At 38.4% G+C, this 21411-nt stretch overlaps 1 protein-coding gene across 2 annotated transcripts in view; it reads right to left on the reverse strand.

Annotated features, from left to right (window-relative positions):
• Window positions 1–21411, reverse strand: part of SYT1 (synaptotagmin 1) — a 333835-nt gene that overhangs the window by 45841 nt on the left and 266583 nt on the right. For both annotated transcript variants that reach the window (XM_030960947.1, XM_030960948.1), the window contains one exon: window positions 5220–5337. In XM_030960947.1, the coding sequence (XP_030816807.1) occupies window positions 5220–5337 (118 nt within the window). The remainder of the gene's footprint in view (window positions 1–5219; window positions 5338–21411) is intronic.

Consider the following 21411-nt stretch of genomic DNA (forward strand, 5'->3'; position numbering starts at 1 on the left):
TGTTTTCTCTTCCCTTAATATTTGCTGAGTTATGCTTACAATAGGGCTTATAGCAAGACCATGACATTAAGGGTGTATTTCTTTTCCCATAATATTGCACTCATGTTAGCCAGCTTTTAAGGCTTCTTATGTTTTCATGAAGTTATTTAAGTGAATGTCCTGACTGCATAATGAGCATTCACTTAGTCTCCAAAGAGCTGGTCTCTAAATAATTTTTAATTTCTCAATTCTTTTAAGTAAGACATTGAACCAAGCCTCTTGAATGTGAATGCAATCTTTTGAATTGCAGACAACTAGCTGTATTCCTGCTAGGGAACCATTTGGTCCCCAGAGATGGTTCAGAGTATTTACTTGGCAGACACAAAGGGGTGCTGTGTATTTTCTATTTATAACTCGTAAATGCTGAGATTAGCTTCCACACATAATGGGCACGATTATGGGCTGCTTTCTTTTCACAACTCTATCTGCAGCTTTCTGCAGAAGGAAGAGCACATGGATCCAATGACAATCCTATTCTCCTTGCAGTTCTTTCTAAGCATTAATTTCCACTAAATAGCGCAATTTAGGGTCTGCTACAGTATCTGTTACTTGGCAACAATTCCTAAACTCAATATCTGAGCCCATGCCAGCTAGTGCATCTACTCCCCATTGAAACCGGGGAGCGCTGAGAGGCAGCAGTGCTGAGGACATAAGGGAAGGGTGTATTGCTTGCTTCTAGGATACATTCCTGGTAAATATACTCACTAAAAGCTAAGCATACTGAAATAATACAAAAAGAACAAAATCACATTTCCTTTCAAAGATTTTTAGAAGGAATAAACCATACTGAAATTAATTCTGAAAAGATGACAAAATGCATTAAGGCTTACACTTATTAAGGCTGACTTCTTGATACAAACCAGTATTTCACCGTAATATACAGAGCCACTGATGTTCTTAAAAAAACCCAAACCAAAACCAAAATAAGGCACTCAAACTGAAGGGCCTGAGTGGCCAAACACCTTATAACAACAGTCTGTTTAAGAGCCAGCCCCAGCCACACCTGAAGGTTTAGAGGGAAAATGCTTTTCAAGGTATTCAGGTAATTTATTTCAGCGACTGGCTTAGTCAAAGCAGGGAAAGCTGATGGAAGGTGAAATGGAAGTTTTTATTTTACGTTAGGAACAAAACTGAATACAAATGGAGGGTATGGCTAAAGAGATGGAAATCTATAGAACTGCTTGTACAAACGTGTGTATGTGTTTCATATTTTCCCATGCAGTAAAAAGAAGCACCACATTTATCCCACAGACCACATGTAGCTACTACTCAAGTGCACTGAGGGTTACACAATCAATTTCATTTTAAAAATTAAGTTAAAATTACAACTACAAATAAGATTAAAATGAATTTAAAATAAAGTTTCATACTTATTTACATCTGTATCAGAAATCAGTATTACTTTGATGTAGATGAATATCTCACAGAGATATTCAGATGAATTATCTTGCAGATAATTCCTGTCCTTTTCTGAAGCAGAAGGGATCATAAACCTAATGAAGTACCATTACTAACAGACAACCATTGTGAGCTGAATGGTGAGCTGCATTGGTGAGCTGCATTGTGCCCTTATCAAGGAATTAGTTGGATTATGTATCTAAGGACTGCTTGGAGAGATTAAACCACAAACTGGTTTTGAAATCTTCCAATTCTGCCAATCACCTAAATGAAATTGAAACAAAACAAAAGCAATGGACTACCTTGGGAGTCTAGGTTTCCTGTAAGACCTAAGCTTCTAAGTCTCATAGACATTTTAGGTGAAGTATGCTTATAAAGCAATCCAAGACCACCAAGTTCAGATAAAAAAAATAAGTGCTTTGTATCCTTAATTCTGACATATCACCTTCCAGATGTCAGATTCATTAGCAATGCATTTCAATATAATTTAAATAATTACAATGCCATTTTAGAATATGCATAATAGCTTGCCAGAGGCCCTTGCTCACCAGAAATAATAATTTCCACTTGTTGCAGTGACTTGATGAGCTCAGGCTAAATAGTTTCATTGTTTGAACCAGGGTTTGCTCTAGTCACAGCCTGATGTTGAAATTAAGTTTAAGACCTGGGAGTTTATTACTCAGATGGGTGATATGGTTTTGTTATAGTAAGTCTAATGAATTTGATGATTAGTTTGTTGTGTTTTATTTTCTGTTTCCAAAGTAATTCATGCTTGGCTTTTGACTGCTAATGAAATCTATGAAAAATGCTGGTGATAAATGCTTTTATAAAGTGTTTTTTTTTTTAAGCAGCTGTAGTAACCATTAAATACGATATAGATGCTGACTAGGAAGATTAAGGTTTACCAGCTGAGGCCCTGTAAAAATGCTAGGAAAGGTAATGTTCTCAATATACTTCAATCTCTCTTACTTTTGTAGCAGGGCTCTCTCTATCTGCATAACGTAAATATACATGATAAAATAAAATCAAGCATGTTTTTACGCCAAATTGACCACAATTATGGATTTAATAAATTTATGTAGAGTGGCAGAAGTTCAGATGACTACTGAGCCACAGTGACTGGTTCTTTTTATTTGGGCTAAAGATAATGTAAATGCTGAAACCTCCCACGTCGTTGAGGTGCAGAGGTATAGCAGATATTTACTGGTGTAGCAGCAGTAATACTTGAGATGTGGAGAGAAGCAGCCAGAAGGAAGCCACAAAGCTGCCCCTCACTGTGCTGTGAATGCTTGTCAGCGCTCCCTCTGCAGGAGTCAGGGCCCTGCACCTTCTCTCTGTGAGGCAGGTAAACCTCAGAGACATAAAGGATGGGTGCAAGTGAAAAACAGAACCCTTTCCAAACTTCTGCATTCTGCTTTTCCAGCATCTTCTCAAAAATAGGAAAGAATAACTAAAATATATATCCCAAATTCAAAACAACAACAACAAAAGGTATTTTTTGCCTATTTCTGACAAATTGCTAAGATTTGTTTCCCCCATCTGTGTCAGCTAGCATTTTCACCTCTTGTTAATGGTGCTGTTGAATATATAGGTAATACTCAGTTTGAGCTCACATTTGATTGTTAACCTTTCCCACCTTCACTGTCATGCTAAATTTTCAGTTTTGTAATATGAAAAGACATTTTAGTATCTACAGAAAAACCAGGGAGAAATATTTGCTAATCAAGATAAAATCCTGTCACCTTCGTTAGCACTTAGAGAGTAGGTAATATTTAGTGTGAATAATAACAACAGAATCTCAGCTTGGTTTCCAAAGTTGTTCTCGCATAATTTATTCAAAAGATAAATTCCCTAATGAAACATACTGGATCTACTTTAAACCAACATTATTTCATCTATAATTACTACCCCAGGAATACCATACTAACTGCCACTTATCACTGTCAGTGACTTTTGAATTCCTGCTACAACTATGGTATCCCCATTGGGTTTGTTTGTCTCCAAGAGAACATGATGTTTCAGGTTTGGCATGGCCCTAAAAACGGAGATCAAAATCTCTCTTGCCCTAGAAATTTAAATGTCATCTCTGTGCCTCAGAACAGATCTCCTCAGACAGAGGAGATTAAGTCCATTCATTTCCTCATAGTTATTTCCAACACAATGTACTGTATTTTCCATCTGAAGTTTGTTGCTCTTCAGTTCATTAGTGCTTCCCTTGCCCCTCTCTTTCGTTTCTTATAAGCTGAGTACCCATAATCTATCACATTTCTCACAAAGTTTGGAAAAAGATATAGATGCTCTGGCTGTCAGGGCTAACCTTCAGTCAAAAATCCCCATGCTTTGTCATTATGAGAACCTAATCTTCCATTAGGAAACCATTAGCAGTAAATGTGCTTATGAACATTAATTTGCAATTTGTTCATTATGAGTGTTAGGGAAACTATTAGTGGTGTGTCTTAATTGAGTGTCCATTGCGGACAAGAAAAGGCCAGACTTTATTGAACAATGACTACAACAACACTTGTATGTCCTTCACTTTTATGTCTGTTGCTGTGCAGAGGATGACTTCAGATGCAAGTAAAACAAAAGCCAAAAAATAACTGGTTATCGATAGAAGACTCAGTTTCCCCACACTATGGCAAGGTCCTCCAGTTATTCATCAAGAGTGGTAAATAAAAACTTCACAGTTGCTTGAAGTAAGTTCCCCTTTCTGTTTATTTTGCATATAGCTATTACCTTGTGCTAAGATTATAAAAAAGTAAGAGCAAAACACTTTTTTTCTTGTCACTTGCTAAATCAAAATGAGAAATTACATCATCTTTGGGTGAGGGGCAGCTGTAAAAGTTTTCAGTCCTAGAACTGTGCTGGAAACAGCCTCATTCTCAATGGTGGGTAGCAACTGTTTCTTCTAAACAGAAGGCATACAAACCAAAAATCTCCTGCAGAGACCTCACCTTATAAAGCATCTTGTTATTTAATTTGGTCTCAACTAATTGGCAATTTATACAGTAATTTGTGTCCAAATTCCAGATGCAGCAGCGAACAGAAACCTACAGGGAGCTGCACCAGGTTGCTGGGACACAGCCCAGGTGCGTCCCTCAGAGGTGGCACACACCCTGTCACCCACAGTGTGCACAGCCTCAGCCCCTGGAAAGGCTGCCAGGGCTGGTGGCAGGTACTGAGCACATTGGATGTATCAGCCCCACTGCCTACCACACACACAAGGCTGTCATTTTGATTTCTGCTGCGCACACAAATGCAGAGCACCTCTAACTCTGCACGTGCAAGCAATCACACCTGAGCCCTTCAAACGCAGAAACAATCTTCCTAGCACCTCAAACAGCAGTCAGCATGGCAACCTGTGGCGAGTTCCTCTGTTACCTATTATCTGCAACAATGCAGTGAAATGCTCACATTTTGTGAGATTAAAGAGACAATAGGAATTGTAGTCAGATTTTTTTTCTCTGCCTGAATAGTCTGTATTTATCTCTAGGCAACAGGAGAGGAGGAAAGCACAGAGAGCTTGCACTGTCATCTGATCGTGTAACACTTCAGACCTTGTCTTGGAGTGGAATGCAATGTCTTGTGATTTTTTTTTAAGCTAGAATTAGTTCTGATATACTCAGTCATGCCCTAACTTTCAAGAAAACATAAAACCAACATCTTTCAGACAGGGAGCTACAGCCCTTACCTTCTCAGCCAAGAGACCTCCAACAGAAAACTAGTTGATTTTCTGCCTTTACAAACTTGCAAAATCTTCAAGGAGATTTTCACACACATACCTGATAGTCCACCGACATCCATCTTCTTCAGGTTCTTTGCCTCCAGAATGACGACAGTCAGCTTGCCAGCAGTAGGCACATAACGGAGGGAGAAGCAGATATCACCCAGCTTCTCTTGCTGTGAAGGCAAACAAGACATGATGTTTTACTTTAATGATTTTTTTTACCTTTTGGAAAAATGCAGTTTTGAAAGCCCCGCAGAAAATTAGCAGGATTACGTCTCCAACTTGTACTGCTAAAGAAAACATTCAAATGAACAATATTGAGAAAACTACCACAAATTGTCCAGATTAAATCCTTGATAATCTCAAATCTGTTGCAGCAACTATCCCGTATGCAACCAAATGACAAGATATGTGCTGGCCAGAAAGTAAGTGATACTTTTCACAATTTCACCCCTGACAATAGGGGTCCCACAAATACTGTTTGTTCTTTAAACTAAGCCAGTTTTTTTGTTGTTTTGTTTTCTCCAGGCTGCATTTCAGTGGAAATCTGTTAAGAAACACACACACAGAGCTACTAGGCTGTTTGCTGTGAAAGAGTAATATGGATCTTTCCCGTCACACTTTGCCATAAAAGCAGAAAGTATAAAAAAACCCACAAAGTACCAAATATGCAGTATAAAAAAAGACTTGTCTCCTGTCTGTTGGAAGAGAAAAAAGCCAGGCAGATAGAGACCATGAAAGGACCATGTTACAGTACATCCCTCCTCACATAAGGAATAGCAGTAAGGATTTGGTTTTGCCTTCCAGCCCATCATCTGAGATCCTGCCAAATGCAGTCTTTTGCAGTTCATCACTTAATATTTTCCTAACAGTCCTGGCAAAGAGGGAGAAGCTGAATTATGTTCAGAATTACAGGAACTTTGTTTTAAAAGGATGAATAAGAGATAGGAATTTGCAGAAGAGAGAGGGAGGATATTGCATATAAATAATGAGTTGGATGATCCAAGCTGCTTTCCTCCTTTCCTTCAAGGCCCATGGTATCTCTACGGGGGCTAACAAGGATGTTTTTGAGACAAGAAGGATGAGCTTACACCAAGCAGACCAATAAAAAATTTCAGACAGCCACACTTCTCTTTCGAAGGCATTAGTTCTAATGGCATATGTCTACTTCTACAATTTATTCTGATAGTAGACTATAAAGTACATTTTTATGATCATATCTCTTTGCTTCCAGTGTTTTCTTAGACACAACTGAGAGCAACTTGCTCACATGCTCATGGATGCAGTGGATATTTCCTACAGAATAGACAGTCCATGTGCAAAGGACTTTACATACAATGTGACAGATTCTAAATTGATTATTTGAAGTTGGGACTGAAATCCAGGGATAGTAATAGACAGTTCCCTGCCAGACATCATCTCAGCAACCACCAGTGGTCAGGAAACATACAGAACAAGCCCAGTTACATGCAGTTAAGAAATGCTTAGACAGAACAAACAAATAGCTCATGATGTTAAATCTGTACAGTATAAAAATAATGCTGTAAGAATGCACTTGTGCCAGTATCTTGAAAACTCATGGTGTCCTCCTCACCTCAAAAGGATATGGTAGAATTGGGACAGATTCCAAGAAAAGCAGCAGGAATAAGCAAGGATATGACACAGTTTCTGCAGAAGGAACATGTAAACAGATTAGGACTCTTCAGGTTGCAAAGTGAGTAGCTGCGGAAGAGACCTCTATCTGATCCAGAAGGGCTAGAATGACATTATTGCCTTGTTCAAAAGGACTGACAAAAATATATTAAAAAAAATCACTCATATCTAGAACAACCCAAGATGTCTTTCAGAACATGGACTGCATTGGCATGAAAAGAATTTACTATTCCTGCCTGACTGCATATCCTGTCCTAAATCCCAGCACAGATTCAGATCATGAAAATACAGATTTCAGCCATGCAATTTGCATAGCTCATGCCTGGCTTTAGCTGAGCTTTGAATGGCACAGTGACAGCAAAACATGCTCCTGTTCACCTGACATTTGGTTTTGCAAGTCCATATTGGATAGGGTAACAGTGAAGTTGATCTACCACTTGCAGGTTGTTCAGAACAAAAGAAATCAATTGCTTATTGATTTGTGTTATCATGATCACAGGACACCCAGCCACCTGGTGTTCTCCACAGTCACTGCTCTATTACATTGTAGAGTTGGCTTAAATTTGCCTGTGGATTCATGGGGCTCTCCAAAGACTGAAACAAGGTATATGTGAAAGCTTATTTTAGTCCCTCCATCTTAGAGATCTCTGTACCTACGTATCACCCAATATTCAAGGGCTCTGCCTCACCTCCAGATTCATTAGGCTGAGCCTTAGTTGTAGCAGCATAGGAACTTCTGCCCCCTTTTAAATCAATACCACGCTTCTAATGCTTCTAATTGTTCCTTTCAGTGGATATTTGTAAGGGCTTTTTTAGCTTTTGTTTGTTTCAATTTTTGGTGGTTTTTTTTTTGGGTGGCTTTTTTTTTTTTAATCTCGCGTTGAGACAAGAGTGTGTTTAGAAAGCATAAAATAGCGTTAGGATTGCTGCTTCTGATCTGAGTCCATCAGCAGTAGCTGAAGGAAGTACTTTAAACTCAACAGCCATTGCCACAGAGACCATCACGTCTCACTAGCATTTCTGTTTGTAATCATGTTATGCTTCTGTGCAAATACTGTAATTGTCTATACAGAAGAGTAATTTTAAGAGGGTGTTTAATGCTTCTTTTAGCCCATTTTAATGTAATTTTAGCTGCAGGAAACACAAAGAAGGCAGCATCACGGAAACAGCCAGTTTTCCATAGATCACCAGGAAGCCATGGGAAATGGCAGCAGATGATGGGCTAATTCCAGTGAATAACCTGAAGTAAAAATGTAGGCACCTCATTAAATGCCTCCAGAATCAGGTTTAGCACTTCTTTTGTTGGTATGAAAATCTATATCAACTGCATTTCTACAACTTCTTGTACTTGTAATCTTTTTTCTTTGCATGACTGCAACTCTTTTTTCTTAAAAATTCAAAAAGTATTTGTCAGGCGAAGCACTGGAAGTGGCAGCACTGCAATGAAGCTGAAAAACCCAATCACTAGGTGTGGTTTGCAGGAGATAATTACAAACCCCTGCAGGGCTACCCGGTACAGATGAGTGCTACTGGTATGGTGATTAGCCCATGGAGATGCCTTATTGTTATTATTAATTTCTTTCAGCCCTGTGTATAAATAATTTATGTTAGTAAATTACTTTGATCTCTGATGGAAACTGTAAGTTAGTGTTAGAAACTTCCAGCTGGGAGTTTCATAGCCATTAACCTATCCATGTATAATGCTTATACACCAATCAAAAGATTCTCTCCATCTAAGCAACTTCATAACTTCATTACTTTTAAAGAGGATGCAATGGAGCAGAACATAAATGACAGAGACAATGCTGCTAACACTTCTTCAACTTAGCAAAGGCTATTTTTAGTCTTGTTGAGAACCTGGACTTTTTAGAAATGACTCTTAAGTGGCTCCTGCCTGTTTTGTGCCTCTTCTCCCACTTGTCAGTAATCATGTTTGCCTCGACAGGACACTTTCCTAATGAGCTGCAGAAAAAAAATGCTTTTTGTGCAGATTACTCTCATTTGTACTGCAGAATCTCTAACAGACATATCTATGTCGTTAATGTAAACATTCTCTACATTTTTGTGGAAGATGCTATGAGAGAGTTGATGCTTGCAGTTCTCTTAGTAAAACAATACCAAAATAACAAGCCACAGCACCATATGCTTTCCCCTAATTGGATATAAGACTCAAAAACAATCAGTATTGGAAGAACATAAACACAGCGGGGTTGGTTCTCAACTTTGGTACCTGGTTTTGATTGTGAATATTTGCGTAAGCCTGAGAGAAACACAATATGATGTGATTTATGGGCAAAGACCCCAAATAATACCATTTTACCCTAATCAATATTTACAATGGAAGCTTGTAATGTTCACTGTTTAGTTTTCATAGCTACCAAAATGTTTTAAAACTCTGTGGAGAAAACAGGGACAGCACAACTGTGGGTTATGAGCTAAATTAGTGTTTTCCAAACTCAGGAAACCCAGGTAAACTGTAAGGACAGAATCTCTAATCCCAATTCCCACACTGATGGACTTCATACAATTTTCAGGCCACCACATGCCGTCTGCACATGGAGATCTTGAATCCATCAAATTCCTTTTCTTGGCATGTAAGGCTTGATTACACTAAGCCTCAAAAGGTGCCACAACAATACCAGTGACAGAACCACATGGTTGCAGAAGTTGATGACATAGACTGGTCCCAGCTTCAATTAAGCCACAGTAGCAAGCGGGTAGAATTAGGAACCTATATACATAGCTGGGATTTAGAATTATGAAAGCATTGCTCCTCTACCCATAGAGCAAACAGGGATCACACTGGGGAAGGGCAATCAAGAAAAAAGAAAGGGTGCCCAACAAACCAGTAAACACGAAATTCTATTGCTACCACAGCTGTCTGACATTACTAGTTACAAAGACACTGCATTTTTGATAAATACATGGCTAAGGAACAAAGTAGAGCATTTCAAAGCTGCAATAGGTATAATCAGGAAAGAAAGAATCTTTTCCTCTTATATTTGCAAATCAGGGTTGAGAAAACCCCACAATATGAAGATGATTCTGCCACAATTAGGCAAAGGAGTGGGAAGTGAGCAAGAAACTCCTAGTCCTCAGTTTGTAGAAGCAGGCTAGAAATAGGTGGTGCAGCAGGGAAAGATAAGGAAGGGGAAGAAAAGCTGGAGCTAACGTGTCAGCCCTTATGGCACGTTGGAGACTATCACATGAATATGTATGCATACCAAGTACCAATGTACCCCAAATCTGTGCACTACTTTTGGGATAAAATACCAAGAGCAGAGAGGGGAGGCAGAGCTCCCCCAACCCTTTCAGGCAAAAGGCTTATTGCAGAAGTACCTGTTTCAGACTTGCAAAATGTTATCTATACATCCAGTCAATATAAACCTAAGGGCTTTAACAGCTATACCATTAATCTGACAAGCAGAGTAATTCCTTTGTTGTCTGAAAAAATGTCATGCCCATGAACACAGCAGCCAAGCTGGAAGTAAGTAAGTGCTAAAAGCCTCTGGAGAGAAGTCAGAACCATCTTCATGATTGCACCTACTGCAACTTTAAAGAAACTATTTTAAAACAATAAAATATGAACAGACAAGCGCCCTATTGCACGATTCCTTACTCTGTGACCAGTCTGTGTTTTGTCTTACAAAACGGAAGTACAGAACGTCTGATCAAAAGTCTCTCCTGTTTGCTTTTACTAACTTTTTCTTTTCGAAGAGTCTTCATAGATTATACTCTCTTAAAATGTGCACACTTGGCCCCAAAAGGAAGCCCCTGATAATGTAAATGCAGTTACAAGACATCTAACACGTAAATCAAGCAGAAAAGTGAAATAGGTTATAGCATGAGACCTTGGATAGAACAGAATTCTCAAGGCAAAGATCTGTAGGACTCGCTTTGGACCCTGTAGAAAAGGGACTAACAGTCACAACAGGCTAAAGAAGATATGAAAAGGAGACTGATATTAGGCAAAGAGAAAACAGAAATAGAAGTAAAGGTCCATGAGGCAAATTTTTAAAAGGGAGAAGTTCTGGGGCAGACAGTAATGGTTCATGAGGCAATTTTAAAAGGGAGAAGTTCTAGGGCAGACAGAATACTCTTTCAAATGAAGTGAATTCATTAAAGGTATTGGGAGGTGGTATCTGTAGGCATACAGTCTGTGCCTACATGCTATAAAGTATAAGTGAGAAAGAGCCAGAAGAAAGGTTTAATTGCATATTGCTTTTGACTGATTTCCCTACCACAGTCCTACTCTGACTCTTTGTGATACAACATTTTTTTTGCCAGCACTATTTTTTACCTTTGCTTAAAAGGAACAGACCTATCAGGATCTTTCTCTGGAAAGAAAAAAAATCTACTTATTTCTCCTTCTTTCCCCCAGCCTCCTCTGAACAGCACTACTTGAAACAAAAATTCGTGACACATCTCTGTCCTCTTATTGCAATAGGTATAAAAAAGCAGTGGATTGCATTTCTTTTAACTGCCATAACTATGTAATATTCCCCAACATAATGGTAAATTGGACTTGAAAGCAATTTGGGCAATAAATTTGAATGAACCAATGTTATTAAAAAATTAACAAACTAGGTTTTGTCAGTTTCCTCCTTTTAGTCCACTTATTACATTTTTTAACTGTTTAGAAAGAGTACTTCAATTACTGCTTTCTAAAAAGCAGAGAAAATGGAAGGAAAAACACTGTTATTATTAGTAGAAAATGACACTTCACAGTCATCAGTTTAAAAGCATCACAATCAGATGCCTCTTGCAAAATGAGAAGTGCTGTGGCCGAAGGCAGCTGAAATCAAAGACTAGCCAAACTCCACTCTTTGATTTCCAGACAAGAGACCGTGCTGCCAAACATACCAAGTTCTTAATGAAACAAGAAGAAAATGAATTTGTTAAATAAATGAGCAAAGGAGGAATGAATGAAAAGAATCATATATGGCTGAATGTCGTGGCCTGGTTTTCCATAACTCTTTGCCTACCCACAAATGCTTGCAGCTGGCTGCTCTGCTTTAATGATTGCATGTCCCTCTGTTTTGCCACTTGGCTTCTCCTCAGCTCCTGCCTGATCATATTTCTAAATGTCACTCATGTCTACGCAGGCCAGTGCACAAAACAAAATTAATTTAACTGAATGGCACACTAATATTATTACTTTTGACAGCATGGAAAACTTATTAACTACAGTATGTCACAAGGCTAGTCTTCTAGTGAGTAGTTGAAGTACAACATTGAAAGGAAATGTAATACATTTGAAAGATTTTTTTTCTTGGCTTATCAGACATTGTGAGAAGTCAAATCACAAAGCTTTTCTCTAATTATTAGAATATTATATATGCACTGCAATCACTTTACAGAAAGTCATTGTCCTCCTGTGATAGGGTAATAGGAAGCCACACTACAGTTCCCTTGCTTTATTTGAAATTTCCTGTAGTAAGAGCATCTTAATGCTCAGTTAATGCAGTGTCTACTACCAAGTGTGTCTTTAGTTTCCAAAGGTGATTGAATTAAAAGCTTTAGACTATGACCTGGCATTACAGCACACATCCAGAAGTATATAGAATCAGTAGATAGTCAAGAATTGCAATTAAGAATCAAAGTAAGTAGCAGTTTCTTCCTTGTAAGATGTATGACTACATGTGGTACTGCATGAAAAACCTGGCATGAACACAGTCCTTGCTACAACAACCATACATTATTGATTATTGAACCATATATTATTGGCACTCCAAGACAGAAACAAGCTGATTTGAACAAACCAGTAAAAGTGGGAATGATTGGTATAATGGAATGACTAATCATCTATGGCTGCTGGTAACTGCTCCTGCAATTCATCAGCATCAGGGAAAGACTTTGAGGCAAAATCAGTAGTGCCATTACTGAAGCCATATAGCATTACATTTCTATTTGTTCTGCAAAAACCATAAAGAGAAATTCAGTGGAATTCATGGATTACCTTCACAGGCAGCCATCTTCTTCCCTTTCCTGAAACTTCAACAAACTACTAAGACAATAAAACCTACTACTAAGCCATTAAATAAATGCTGACTGATGCCCTTTCTCTCCTCTCTTGCTTGCTGCAGAGCCAGTTCAGCTTTCATGTTCCTCCCTAATATCCCCAAGCACTACCTCCAGCACCCTTCCATGACCCCCATCACAAAGCAGCCTCTTCCAAAATCTTTTAAGTTGGCAATTAGGAAAGAGGCAACACATACTGGCATTGTTTTAAAACTAGAAGCTCGCTGGCTAGCCAGGGGCAGGCCAAAGAGAACACATGATGACCCACCATGTGCTCAAGGGCTTCCCTGAACAGGGCAAGAATCTGAGGATCCTGTGCCTTTATTTTCACACAAAGACAACTTAGCAACACAGGAAAACAAGGATGCCTACTGCACTGCAGCAGGGACCTTAAAAGGGCTGCACACCGAGGACTGGCACAGCAAGATGAAAAGGAACCGGATTTGCTAATGGGAAAACCACAGACAGCTGATCTAAGTTGACAGCTGATAGGTGAAGACTTATAGCAAGACAGTTCTCCACCTGTAATTTATCAAGGTGAAGATTTTCTTTCATGTAAAATTTCACCCCAGCCAATATAATCTTTTTTTGCTTTTATGCTACAAGCACACACAAGACTAGAAGTCCCTTTCTGTATCACTGTTTTTCATTTAGAAAGTTTTCTAACATTGTCCTGTTTTTACTGATTTTTGTACTGAAGATTTTTCCGGAGCATTGGAATTGCCTAAACATGAGGTAGGGTAAAGCACATGCAGCTGGAAAAGAGGCAAGCTGTAAAGCTCAGAAAAGTTCCTGCTCTAGTGCTCCCTAGTTTGAGGGAAATCAGAAATATGTAAAATACTCTCTCAGATAATTTCAGTATTTTTGTCTTTGGTTCCACTTGAAATGAAGAAACTAATACATATCTCCCACAATGTCTTGCATTACATTTCTTAAGTTCAGCATATTAAATATTTGTGTTCAGTTCAAGAATGAGGTCCTTCAAACCAGTGTTACATTTTCAAATCTACTGACTTACCCTTACCAGGCTTATATCCACTTCTTAAACTAAGCATTCAAACATTTATTTTTATGAAACTACTGAAAGATATTAAAGTGTTAGATAAATATATAGTGGCAAGCTCCTCTTTTGTAACTCTACTTCTCCTCACTATTTCACTTTGAAAAAGTCTCTTAACACATTCTTTAGGAAGACAAGGCAGCTCATCAAAGGTCATCACAGTAATCAGAACGACACACTCAATTGTATTAATCTCTTCAATAAAGAGTTCATTGCAGTTAGCTAAAAATCTAGGACAGAAGACTGCACTTATCATAAGATCTCTGGCTTAATGATGTTCCTGTTTAATAAATCTTAGACCACAAGGGAAATAAGGCTGAAAAAGTGCTAAAGTTTTACTTGCCTTACTCAAAAAAGGCCAAATACGATAAAGGTGGTATCTATCAGTCTTTTGTCTTTAATCAAACACAGATGAAACAAAAGAAGAATTTATAAAAGTTGTAATAATGTTGATTTAAAGGATATAAAATATTATGAATGGGTAGTCACACTGTTTTATGGAAAAAGAAAGGTCTTTTCAACTAAAACCAGATTCCCTCTTTGGTAAGATTGGAAATTTGCTTGATGAAGGAAGAATGCACATTTTTTTTCTTTTTGCCATTCAAGGTCTGCTGCTGTTTTTTATAGGTGGGGAAGATTTTTTTTCTGCCAAAGGAGGCAGGTGATATAACAGTAAATAGTAATGCAACAGGTTGGTCAAAAAGAAAGTTCTTAATCAATTACCTGTAAGCAGTTACAAAGAGGACATTTTCATACAGCCGAAAGCAAATTTTCTACAGTCTAAGACACAGAATTCCAGACTTTTTGTAAGTATCTTCTGAATCAGGAAAGGTATCTTACAAAGCAATACCTCCTGCTGAGGATTCAGGGTTATAAGCTACAGACCATGAACTGCTAGTGCAATGCTGCGCAAAACAATCAATAGTGGACATGATCAGAAGAGGCTGTGACTCGGTCTGCCTGCCAAAGAAATAAAGCACACAGCACACAGCTCTTGTGTACATAAATTTTTTTTTAGATGCTGAAAATGACAAAGAAGGTAAAAAGTCACAACTCTTATTGGAAAAATGGAAACCTGATTTTGAAAAACATGTGAGAACAATTTCTGCAGCTTTCTGAAAAGAGGATTGGACATGACTTGATTACTGTGAGTAAGTAATGTAGAAAAGAGCAAGCATCATGTATTAAATTGCTTGCATCTACTGAAGCAACTGAGTAGAATCCAGTAAAATTCAAGTAAAAAATAAAGTACACATTTTAAAGAGAGATCAAGTATTGCCAAAACTATAAAAGGATGTGTTATTTTCTTCACCTACTTCTGTCTTAAAATCAGAAACTTTCAAACTCTGGTTTTAAAGACCCTCTAAGAGTTTTCCAGTAGAGGTGCAAAGCTGCCTATAACAAACATTGCTGAGGGCTGAGAATCATTGAGTTTCTAGCTCCTTGTTCCAAAACCAAGCAAGGTCTAACTTTCAAGCTTATAAGGGGGTTTCCTTGTGCCACTTTCCTCCCAAGTTGGCACTGGGAGAACACTATTAGCTCCAGGACGCTGCCTGTTTCCTAGACTGAGTTCAATTACAGGACATTCTTTGAAATGTTCCTTGAAGACCAAGGAGTCCTCCAGATTCAGGGCAAATACCACCTAATTTAGAGAAATGTCTAAATTAATTGATAGGAACTAGCACTATTTCTAAAGCAAACAAAGATTTTTTTGAAATAGGAGGCTTTTTGCAGAAAGAAAATGTTTTCTAATATAAATGACCCACATGTCATAGAAAACTTGTCTGCTCTAAAAAAATCACAGAAAATTAATGTTTTTCCTGATAATTAATATGCAAATCTGAGTGAGTAAAATCTCAGCATAATCCACTCCTAAATCTGGGCTGGGCATTAACAGACAGGAGATGTCAGCTGCAGACCTCAGGGTACTCCCACAAAAATGAGCTGCTGCCAGTTTTGAAGCTGAGGCACCACTCATTAACAAGAGGTCCTCCTGTTAATTTTCACAGTTACTGAAGAAGATATGAAAAAACAGAGGTAAAATAACTGGATTTAAGACATCCAGAAATAATTTAAGTAGCACCTAATATTAACTATCTGATGGGAAGCTCAGGCGCTGTCTGCCCCTTGCCAGCCACAGCACTGAGAAGCTGCAATGCCATGTTCTATACCAGTGGCACCAAAAGCAAGTTGTAAACGCCACATAAGGGTAATAGTACAGGGAATGACTTGAGTCAGAATTTTATGGCAAGCTCTTTGGCTAAGAAGAAGACATTTGAACTCAAGGTCAGCCACAAGAGGAGAAAGGCAAAGAGAAGGGTTCTGAAATGCAGCTGCCTTTATCAGTGTTAGTGGATGCTGCAGTACCTCCCAATTCCATTCTGTTGTGGGCAAACGCATGTGGTCAACCAAACACCACTTTTAACTCTCTCACTGCTAGTTAGGAAGCCTCTGTCTCTGACATTGTTTCTGCAATTGTGATTGCAGACATAATTGTCAAGGAAAGTATCTTGACCTCCATGTCACTGGATTCAGTTTCAGGTACATGTTTTACTCTAGCTTTAGGCCAGCAAGAAGCACATAGAGAACATATCTGGATCCAAAACGATATCGGAAATAGATTTCATCTGTGCACCAATGATGGTAGCTCAAAGTGATTTGTGTTCTGCTTTAATGACACAGCAGTAGTAATTCTGTTGCAGTGATCATACTCCAGCCCTCTACAGAAAAAAACATACTCTGAAAAGGCACAAAACAACTACAGTAGCCCTCCATCCCTCTAGTGAGTGAGCCAGCCAGGAAACCCCTGAATGCTTCTCTAGTTATGATGGTGACAAGCACAAAGTAAACTGCAGAAGGCCACAGAAAAGGAAGAGGAGAGAAGAGCAGGTGCACAAAATTTACCTGCTGTGTTACCTGTAACACAGTAACAACACATCGGTCACTGTGAGGGATTTCTTTGGCCTTTGGTAAAAGGCTGACTTACATGATACAACAGAACAGGAAATTGTAGGACTGAATTATCTCTGTTGTCCATTTAGCCAAGAAATAACACTTGGTATCCTTCCTAAATTCATGTACTCTACCTCTTGAAACATTAGCATAAACTAAATAAAAGTCTAATACCTCTGAACTGAACATATGTTCTGGATTCTAACTGTGATTAGGGTATTTTGTGCTAATTCCTGGCACAGGTACAATGCAAAGTGCTTCAATATCAGTTTAAGCTCATTGTTGAACTAAAACGAAAAACAACAGGCTCTGAAAAGAGGTTAAGTGGTTACTATGGTAATCTCTGACATGGTTTAAATCAGTGTTTAAAAGGTGATAGAGGAAAAAAATTAAAGAAAATGGCTAATCCCTTTCTTTTTGGTCCACTATTCCTAAACCTTTGTTTCCCCTTTTCAAAAATACATCTTTCTCTGATGCTTCTGGAAACCAAAATCTTCTAGCTCTACATGGAGTGAGCACAACAAAGCAAAGAGATTGGAGCAGCATACATCCCCTCCTCAACCTTCTAGTGAAAATGTTGTTGTCATTGTGAGACCTGCTCTTCCTTCATGTAAAAATGCTGCTCTCTGTTCTGAAGGTCCTTCTAATGACACGGTACTTTGATATAGCTGCTTTACAGCTTCCCTTAGCTCCTGATCCTGGTTGGTAATAGCAATCAGATAATGATTTTTGTCACTGTTGGTTTGGAAATGTAGGGGAGAAAGGAAAATAAGGTATTAGCCTGGACTACCATGAAGCTTCTGCCTGGAATCCCAGCGAGGCCATTTCTGCCCCTGGATTATGCATTCACTGATGCTGGTAGTCAGAAAAATAAGTACATAAAAGTCCAGTTGGAGAACAACGCTGAACAATTCCAGATATAGCCCTTTCACACTCATCAGCTGGTCCTACAGACCCATTTGCAGCCTCTCCCAGATTACAGAGCTTTATACTTGGGAGTACTCCAGAATTAAATCTGTATTTTCTAGAATTCCTTCTGCAGTTTCCATCCAAAATATCTCTTCATACTCTAGCTTCAGATGAGTTTGATCCCTTTCAGCAGCTTTCTCAAAACTCTATAAAAACACAATTTCAGAACACCGCTTTCCAATTGCCATTGAATGTGGCTGTGTCTTTGAACTTTAAAGTATCTTCTGCTTGAGCAATAAAATCCCACACAGTAATATTAATATGTGAAGGCTGGGAATTTCCCATATTCCTTCCTTTGGCCTTGTAATTTTCTACAAGGTTCTTAGCAATATACTTTGTCTGAAACAAACATTATTATTATTTTGTGTATTATGGGTCATTAGATGCTTAGCACCAAGTGTAGGATCTACTATTTCAGCACAGCTTAACCTCAGGATGCCCTTCTGCATGTGGAAGGAAAATGGTAATAAGAATGTTTTTGGCAAATAAGCAATACATGCTTTTATGATCTCAGAATGAATACTGTCCAAGAACAGAAAGGCCCCAGAAGTGCCTGAATTTAACACTATCACTCAGCTTCTTCCTCTTATACTGTCTTCTGTATTTGAATTCAATATCTGTAAAGCCAGACAGTTTGAGATGAATGGAGACAAGGTTCCTTTTGATTTCAAGTAAGCCAATTACATTATTTTTATTATAACACAAGAAAGTGACCTCCTAAGGCATCTCTTCCAGAGAGGGAGTTAAAAAGAGAATACTCAACAAAGGTATATAGTGGGATTGCCAGCACTTTGAGTATGAAAGGTGAGAAAAGAAATGCATAATTCTAATGAACTGAAAACAGTACCCTTACAGTTCCACTTGAATCATATTGTTTTACCTTTAAAGTCATTTTAGCATCTTCAATTTCAAGATGAAAAACAACTGATTAACTGCTGAAGAATTTTAAAGCAGGATTGCTTATTCTCAAACTTCTGAACCTCTGTTTTGTTCCCTGTCTCAGTAGGAAATTCAGTTCCTTGGCAGGACAGATGCTGCAGTTACAATGTTGAACAGGCATTCGACAATCTCTGTTTACTGCATAAACTCTTCACAAAACCTGAAAACTAAAACCTTCTTAGATTTAACATTTTAAAGTTTTGGGAGTAAGAAGAAGTGAACTTGAGAAGATGTAAACACCATGAAGAAAGCAGAGTGTTCCAATATAACATGCAGCTAAATAAAGGAAATCTCACATTTTAAAATCTGTCTGACACTCTGACAGCATCTCCATAGGGATAATGATACTTTCTTTCGCAAAGCACTGTGCTATCTGAAAAGCTGTAAAAGAACTAAGTGTTATTACCAGCATTGGGAAAGGCCTATTAGATCATCTGTCCATTGCTCATGTAACTATAACAGAAAATAACAGTGATTTGCTGCTGTAATTTGACAGTGACTTTTGTAAAAATGTCCTTTCCTCTTATATCTCTGCAAGTTTCAGTTCCTGAGAGTCAATGAGCTGGGAGGCTCAGTAACTTTGTCACAGTCTCTAACTTCTATGAAGTACAACAAGGTATTAAATACAGGTTTCAGGCCCACTTTTCCACCTCCTTCCTTCACTTTTTACTTTTGGATAAGGCAGGAAAGAACAATCCTCATGAACAGCACAGTCAAAGTTCACAGAACTGCTCTTTCCACCTGAAGGCCTCCCTCTCACCCCTTTCCAAGGCAGCACCGTGCATCTCTCCCACTGGGGGTTGTGCATCCCATAGGAGTGTGGTGTTTTCCAGCAGACCTCCCACTCAGAAGCCTTGTATAAAATATACCCATCATTACCCACTGTGGTATGAGCATGCCTCCATCATGTAACCTAACCATGGTGGATGCCTGATCAGATAATGCAGAGTGTCTCATGTCATGGCAGTTGTGAAAGATCTGCAGAACTCTTGGTGCTGGATACTGTCAGGTCAACAAAGATTTTTCTCCTTATGACATAAGTCTCTGCTTCTCCACTGCTTTCAAGGGAAAGAATTGTTTCTGCTCTTCCTTATATTCCCTAAAATTTCTTGGCATGTTTGCTACAACCGGTTTTCAATTTAAGTGCCAATATAACAAAATGTCTGGAGGGAAATCAGCTGAAGTATTCAGAAGATGACTCTCAGTATGATTCACACCGCTGTGAGCAAAGAAGAGGTCTGTCTGGCCTTCTGTACTGGAGTGATAACAGATATTGGATGCAGTGTGTACTCAGATAAAGTTAATAGCAATGACATCTGGTAGATGACAGAGAGGAGCAAACTCCTGTGATCTGCTTTTTAACACTCTGTGCCCAAACCATTATATGTCAGACTTGGTAAAAGTGAATAACCTTTCAGTATCTACCACTCCTCCCTCCCACACTCAGTCAAATGAGACTGAAGGACTACTAGACACAGGGACAGCAGATCTATAGGCAGCCAAGGAAAAAGGATTCAAGGTATGCAGCTCATTAGTAGCAGCCTCCTCAATATTTAGCAGTCATTGCACATTCCCAAAGCCCTCTCACAGTCATAACAAATGCTCACACAAAGGCTTGTACCTTCAAAGTACTTCATCAACATAAATATATTAATAAGACCTTTCCCAGAAGAGAAAGCAGTGTCAGAGAGATGCCATTCAAGTGACTGGGCTGTGAGAGATAGAGCTTACATTATTTCATTAAACCTTCACCCTCCGCCTTCAATTTTAAGCCCATTTAAAAAATAGGACAGAATGTACAGTGGAGCATTATGAGCAAAAAGAAGAGTAACTGCTTGTAAAATTGTTTTGCCCCCTATGATTGAAGTGGTAATTAAGTTGTAATTCTGTGATGTGCATCAACTGAATTTGACATAAACTAAAACTGAGATTTTTATATTCATTTTGACTGATGCCACCTAATAGTTCTTTTAAAGTGACTAGTGACAACTGCCACTGGTTCACTTTGGTATACATCTTGTATAGGGGTCATAATTAAAACATTAAGGATACTTTGGAAACTTATACTTTATTTCAAACTTATACTTAATTTCATATTTAGAATTTAGTTAGCACTAGATTGCTGAGAACTGACAAACTTGCCTAAGTGTTGTAAGGTCAAGAAAGGAAATAAAGTCTGTCATTATTCAAATATTGCAAATCTCATGCAGATGTGCTTTTCAAGGGTAAATTCATTACACAATTACAATATGTATAATAGTCAGCAAAAGATATTTTGTTAGCAATGGAATTACATTTGTCATAAATTTTTGGATTAAATAAGTTGCTCAGGTTTTAATTTGTTATTTTAGTAAGACCATCATATCATATTCATGATCACTACCAAGAGTCAAACCTGTGTCTATGATATAGGTAAATCATGTTAGCCTTCATACACTCAGTGCTGTTTTTGCTAATTCTGAAGCCGGGTACTTCTTGGTTGCAGCTGTATCTGCCGTGAATTCTGAAACATCTGCTGGGTCAGGTGACAATCCCTTTATGCAGATATGATCTCACCCATCCCTACTTATTACCACTTAAAATACACTAGAATTTGCTTGGAATCTTTTCTGTGGAGCAGGGACTGGAACATCAAAGATGGTAAGGTACTTGA

Source organism: Camarhynchus parvulus, chromosome 1A, assembly GCF_901933205.1.
Source record: "Camarhynchus parvulus chromosome 1A, STF_HiC, whole genome shotgun sequence".
Classification (NCBI taxonomy): domain Eukaryota; kingdom Metazoa; phylum Chordata; class Aves; order Passeriformes; family Thraupidae; genus Camarhynchus; species Camarhynchus parvulus.